General features: G+C 39.3%; 1 protein-coding gene across 3 annotated transcripts in view; it reads left to right on the plus strand.

Moving 5' to 3' along the window:
• Positions 1-3,175, plus strand: part of Atp11b (ATPase phospholipid transporting 11B (putative)) — a 103,046-nt gene extending 99,871 nt beyond the window's left edge. For all 3 annotated transcript variants that reach the window (XR_003836176.1, XR_003836177.1, XM_021157859.2), the window contains one exon: positions 2,003-3,175. Coding sequence is in view for 1 of the 3 variants with exons in the window: in XM_021157859.2 (XP_021013518.1) it covers positions 2,003-2,084 (82 nt within the window). In the remaining 2 variants the exon portion in view is untranslated. The remainder of the gene's footprint in view (positions 1-2,002) is intronic.
• Positions 3,176-7,158: the final 3,983 nt, after the last annotated feature.

The raw sequence follows: 7,158 nt of genomic DNA on the forward strand, positions 1-7,158 counted from the left end.
TAAGTGCTTCTCAGTCATTCGAGATTCCTCTGTTGTAAATTCTCTGTTTAGTTCTATACCCCATTTTTTGAAGCTAACCACCCCTTGGTTGTTTGGGTTTCTTGGTGGTTAGCTTCTTGAGTTCTTTATATATTATGGATATTAGTCCTCTATCAGATGTGGGGTTAGTGAAGATTTTTGCCCCAATCTATAGATTGCCAATTTGTCCTATTGAACTATGTCCTTTGCCTTACAGAAGCTTTCCAGTTTCATGAGGTTCCAATTATCAATTCTTGATCTTAGAGTCTGAGCCCTTGGAATTCTGTTCAGGAAACTTCGCCCTGTGCCAGTGAGTTCAAGGCTCTTTCCCACTTTCTCTTCTATTAGATTCAGTGTACCTAGTTATATGTTGAGATCCTTGATCCACTTAGACTTGAGCTTTGTGCAAGGTGACAAATATGGATCTATTTTCATTTTTCTACCTACAGATTGTCATACTCAGCAAGAGATAGTCATATTCTTACTTTTATTTACTTTATGTTGGCTGCCCTAGTACCTGCAAATTTGAGTTCTCTGTGCTTGAGAGTTGTAAACAAGACCCTCCTTAAGTCAAGGTTGAGGGTCCCAGGCTTCTCTGAACCTATAAAGATGAGAGATACTTCCTTTAATTGTGTTTGCCTGGCCACTGACTTAAGCTTAAGTTATATGCACAGAGAGCCACTGAGAAACAAGATGCTGAATATATGGGTCAGGGCTTCTAGCTTTAACCCTGGCCAAGGAAGCTGAAGACCCTAGTAGAAGCTGTGTGCTATGTGTTTAAAGTTTTGTGCTTTCAGGTTTTATAAACTTACTTAGTAATTTTAATACTGTCCTTGGGCTAAGAGCATGTGGGTTTATTTGTTTGTTTGTTTGTTTTGTTTTTGGGACAGGGTTTCTCTGTGTAGCTCTGGCTTTCCTCGAACTCACTCTGTAGACCAGTCGGGCCTCGAACTCAGAAATCCGCCTGCCTCTGCCTCCCAAGTGCTGGGAATAAAGACGTGTGCCACCACTGCCTGAGGAGCATGTGTTTTAAGCATAGCAGTCTGTTTAGGGGAGTTATTGCTTTATCTTAAGTTAATTGAAGGTAATTCAAAATGACAGCTATAAGTAGGCTATTGAATTGCTTAGCTTAAGGCCTTGTCTGTCAATCAGCTAGTAGTTACCATGTCACACTAGTGAAGAATCTGCCAGTGCCCTTGGTACCCTCTGATGCTACCCATTTATGACATTCAGGCTAATTAAGCTGAAATCCTGACAGTAGAATGTATACCCAGAAAATAAATGACCTATAATAATATGAATGTTTGCAGTTTCATTCCAAGACTTTTGTTAGCTTTGTTTTTCTGTAATGTCAAAGTACAAGTTTATTTTTCAATATAACTAAACATTTTTTTAACTTTTGCTGTTTGTGTGTGTGGTGTACATATACCTTCTTATTTGTGTATGTGTGCGTGTGTGTGTATGTGTGTGTGTGTGTGTGTGTATAAACCAGAGGTAGGAGTCAGTGCCTTCCTCAGTTGTTCCCAACCTGCTCAGCTTCTTATGTGGATACTTTGAGTCTAAACATGTTCTGTGTTTGCATCCATCTCCCTAGCACCTGGACATGTGCAATTCTTAATAGTATACTTATTTCTTATTGAGTTATTAAGATTTCAAAAGCACATTATGTTTACTACCTAGAAACTGGCACTGATCATGAATGCATAGATTGGAGCTAATTTCTGTATGACTACAGCATAGTTTTTCTCAAGTTTTTGTATAATCTAGAATAGAATTCAGTACTAACCTGAAGAACTCTTTAGCATTTAGAAATGAATCAGTGATTATTTTAAAATTTAAATTGTATTTTAGTCTTACAATTTATTTTAGGTCCTGGTTTGGTTTGGTTTGGTTTGGTTTGGTTTGGTTTGGTTTGGTTTGGTTTGGTTTTTCAACTGATCATTGATTATAGTGAGCCCAACTTTCCTCTTATTGTTCCTTTCAGGTTGTGGAATGCATCGGATCCATTCTATACCAATGACAGGAGCATCTTGACTCTCTCACCAATGGACTCATCTACTTGTTAAAGGGACAGTAGGACTTTGTGGAACAAGTTCACTTTTCCTCAGGTTTGGGGTCACCATCCAGTTGTAAAAGGCCAGTTACTTTCTGAAATCTCTTGAGGAATTGACACTTTCTCAGAGTCCATGGGAAACAGGCAGTTAGTTATATGAACCCTTCTTCTTTCCCTTTAATTTGAATGTGAATATATTAAAATTTGGAGATAAAGAGATAGTAACAATCTCTTTGTCTGGTTTGTCCCTTCTGATCATGGGACTCCTGGTGGCATTGCAGCCTTTGCTGAGGCCACTGTACTTTAATATCAAGGTAGAGAAAGGGGTCATTCTTGGTTATGTGTAGTTTAAGATGAGTGTGGTTTGGGACTCTTCTATTTAAATCTGCTTCTGTAAATTTTGCTAAAGATTTGCCTTGAGAACTCTATTTTTTTTATTAGATTATATTTGAAGCTTTTCGTGGGGAAAGTTAATGTGAATATCAAGGAATTTTGGTCCTTCAGTGACCTCTGTTAATTCATTACTACTTTTTAAGTCACAGAGCAACTAGGAGAGCAGGTTTCTGACCATTGTCTTTGTGGTGTGGTAGTAAGCTTATACTGAGCCCACTTTTTTAACCATGTTGTAACCCAACCAGTGACGCTAATCCTACAAGTGCAAAGGGAGTTTTGCATCTCATGTCCAAGTCAGAATTAGGGCCATTTACTAGACTTCAAATTGGTGTTTGCTAATATTTTTGTGGCCAAGTATGTAAACTTGTAGTGGGTAAATTCAATACTATTGTCATATTAATTCACTGTATCTGTCTTATCTTTTGCATGCTTCAACTTGGCTAATATATTTAAATCCACCGCACCTCTCCTCCCTCCCCCCATTATTACTTTCCTCTCTCTCCAAAGACTCTGTTCATAGTTTTATGACAATATTGTAAAGTTCAATTGTATCAATAAAAAAAAAAACAAGTTTGGACAGTATTTAAATATTGCAAATATATTTAATTATATAAATTAAAATATAAGCCATAAAGTCTTTCTTTGGCCCACTTAGAATTGCTCTTGACTTGCTGTAAACCAGCCTTCAGAATAAAGGACTTTTGTTAAGAACCCTGTTGTTGCATGTTATCTAATTGAAGGTAGACTGCCACAATACAGTGAATTATGCTAAGTCCCATCGTAAGGTATATTGTCAGGTATGGTTATTGAATGAAAATGAAACAGAGTCTAAAATGCTAAATTTTTGGCATCAAAAGAATTTTATCAGCAATAAGTTAAGTGCTATAATGACTAATCAGATACACACTAGTCTTGATTCCCTAAATCTCAAACTCTAGTTTCCAGGTAAATCACCAAGACTCACTATTATTTGTTTTATATATAAATAATGTTTTAAGAGTTGTGAGTGATTTTTAAAGAACTACTCCCGCTTAGTTGTAAGCGTGTGACTCTGTCCACACCTAAGATAATATAGGAAGGAGTAGTGAGCTCAGTCAGCTTGTCTTGAGAAGATCACAGTTGCTGGAAGATGACGATGCAGCTCTCCACTCCCTCCTCCTGCACGAGTGGGACTTCTGGCCCTCACTGAGGCAAGTCAAGAATCACAGAGTGAGAATGAAGACTGACTGTGTGTTACAGATTGTTTGCTTATCTGTTTCACTAATGCAAGGATATTAGATTATTAGTGTTTGCTGAATAGTAATTTTCATAAACAGCTCCTTTTTAAAACTTAGACATTATGGGATTATATTTAGGATAACCTATTCTGGCTCAGGGGTCCTGGGCCTGCAAGGAGATTGGGGCCATCTGGTTCGCAGGCTCTCGGACACCCAGGCGCTGCTGGGAACTGAGGAAGAGCTGAGAACAGAGTGGGGGGGCCCATGGTCTAGATCTAGCCCAGAGCCATGGGAAAAGCGGGGAGCTCTGGTTGGATCCTGGGGAAAGAGTCCTTGGCTTGGAGGTGGCAGGTTTGAGCTTGCCTTGGGCTGGGTGGCATCATGGCTGGGAGCTCAGAGAGGCCTCTACAAGAGATTAGATGGCTCTATAGGCGAAGGCCTTCTCCATGCTCCCCACAGCTATGGATTCTGGTGAAAGGCAGTCCAGTCCATGGTTGTAAGACATTGTCATGGTGAAAAGTGGATGAGTGAAACCATACCCCACTTCTCAGGGTGGGCCTGAGGTTAAATACCTTTTGCAGGGAGGAGTGTCTGGGAAGGAGAGCTTATTGGCTAAGCCTCTACATACCTCATTAAAATGGAGATCTGTCTTGAGGCTATGTGACCACAGGTCATGTCCTCTACCTGTGGAGGGGCTTAAGGTGTTGCCCTTATGTAACTGAAAGCCACCCGGGAATCAGGAGATTATCAGGCGAAATGCCTACAGTCCCTTTAGGGTCACTGGGGTTAGACCAGGCTGACCTTGAAGTTGTCTGCCTCTGCCTCCTGAGTGCTGGGATTAAGGGTTTGCAGTACCATGCCTAGCATAAAATAGTCATTTTCAAAGAGTAACTATGGGATTAGGGAGGTAGTAAAGCACTCACTATTTAACTGTGAATATCTCAGTTGAGATCACCAAAACCCAAATTAAACCTGGGCCTGGTAACTTATCTTATGTCTGTAACCTGTGTGTTCTTGTTGATAAGATGGGGAGACAAAAAGCAGAATCTCTGAAAGCCTGGAGGCTAGGTAGCCTATTGTGTTCAAGAGCAAATGTCAAGAGTCCCGGTCTCTAGCAAAGTAGAAAGCAAGGCAGTTTACAGATAACACATAGCCACTAACTTAAATGGAGAGGAATGCAAAGCAATTCCACAAAAATCAGAAACAAGACAAGGTTGTCCACTATCCCCATACCTATTAAATATAGTACTGAAGTCTTAGAGCAATAAAACAACTTGAAGGAGATCACAGGTATTCACACTGGAAAAGAAGATAAAGTATCTTTATTTGTAGATGATATGATAGTATACATAAGTAACCTCACAATTTTGCCTGAGAACTCCTACAGCTAATAAACACCTTTAGCAAAGTGGCTGGATACAAGACCAACTCACAAAAATCAGTAGTCTTCATATATACAAATAATAGACTGAGAAAAAAATCAGGGAAACAATACCTTTCACAATAGCCAAAAATAATAGAAAATATTTTGAGATAACTCACCAAGCAAGTGAAAGAGTTGTATGGTTGAAAACTCAAGTCATTGAAGAAAGAAATTAGAAATACTATCAGAAGATGAAAAGATCTAACAATGCTTACAGATCAGTAGGATTAACAGTAAACCTACCAAAAATGGCCATCCTACCAAAAGCAGTCTACATATTCAATACCATCTCCACCAAAAACCCAACACAATTCTTCACAGACCTTGGAAGGATAATTCCCAGCCTCATATATGGAAAGGCAAAAATCCAAGATAGCTAGAAAGATCCTGAAAAATAGAACTGCTAGAGGTATCACCATCCCTGATTTCAAACTGTACTACAGAATGATAATAATAAAAACAGCATGGTGTTGGCATAAAAACAGACGCAATCTAATGAAGACCCAAACATAAATCCACATACCTGGAGACACCTGATATTTTTATGAAGTCAGAAATGCACTATGAAAGAAGAAAGCATCTTCAACAAATGCTATCAGCATGTATAAGAATGCGAATATCCATATTTATCACCCTGCACAAAAATTCAAGTTCAAGAGGATCAGAGACCTCAACATAAAGCCAGATAGTCTGTACCTAATAGAAGAGGAAGTGGGGAATAGCCTTGAACTCATTGGCAAAGGAAAAGACTTTCTAAACAATAGCAATAGCACAAGCACTAAGATCAATGATTAATAAATGGAAACTGTAAAGTTTGTGTAAGGCAAAGGACACCTAGCTCCACAGCCAGCCCCACAACACCCAGAGGCAGCTCCACTCTCAGGTGCTCTAACATACCGGGATCAGAGGATCCCAGGATCCCAGGATCCCAGGAGCTTGGTCACACCAGGATCTCAGGATCACAGGATCCCACAATCACAGGACCACAGAGACAGCTTGACTTGGAGGAGTTCTGACACAACCAGGATCACAGGAAGGACAGGCTTCAGTCAGACAACCAGGGCAGGTAACACTAGAGATAACCAGATGGTGGGAGGCAAGCTTAAGAACATAAGCTACAGAAACCAAGATTACTTGGCATCATCAGAACCCAAGTCTCCCACCATAGCAAGTCCTGGATACCCCAACACACAGAAAAGCAAGATTCAGATCTAAAATCACTTCTCATGATGATGATAGAGGACTTTAAGAAGGACATAAATAACTCCCTTAAAGAAATACAGGAGAACACAGGTAAACAGCTAGAAGCCGTTAAAGAGGAAAAACAAAAATCCCTTAAAGAGTTACAGGAGAACACAAACAGGTGAAGGAAAGGAACAAAACCATCCAGGATTTAAAAATGGAACTAGAAACAATAAAGAAATCACAAAGGGAGACAGAAAACCTAACAAAGCGGTCAGGAGTCATAGATGCAAGCATCACCAACAGAATACAAGAGATAGAAGAGAGAATCTCATGCACAGAAGATACCATAGAAAACATTGACACAACAGTGAAAGAAAATGCAAAAAGCTCCTAACTCAAAACATCCAGGAGAAAATGAGAAAAACCAAACCTAACAATAATAGGTACAGAAGAGAGTGAAGATTCCTAACTTAAAGGGCTAGTAAATATCTTCAACAAAATTATAGAAGAAAACGTCCCAAACCTAAAAAAAGAGATGCCCGTGAACATACAAGAAACCTACAGAACTCTAGACACGACCAGAAAAGAAATTCCTCCAGTCACATAATAATTAAAACACCAAATGCACTAAACAAAGAATATTAAAAGCAGTAAGGGAAAAAGGTCAAGTAACATATAAAGTCAGACCTATCAGAATTACACCTGACTTCTCACCAGAGACTATGAAAGCCAGAAGATCCTGGGCAGATGTCATACAAACCCTAAGAGAACACAAATGCCAGCCCAGACTACTATACCCAGCAAAACTCTCAATTACCATAGATGGAGAAAACAAGATATTCCATGACAAAACCAAATTTACACAATAT

This window comes from Mus caroli, chromosome 3 (assembly GCF_900094665.2).
Source record: "Mus caroli chromosome 3, CAROLI_EIJ_v1.1, whole genome shotgun sequence".
Classification (NCBI taxonomy): Eukaryota; Metazoa; Chordata; class Mammalia; order Rodentia; family Muridae; genus Mus; species Mus caroli.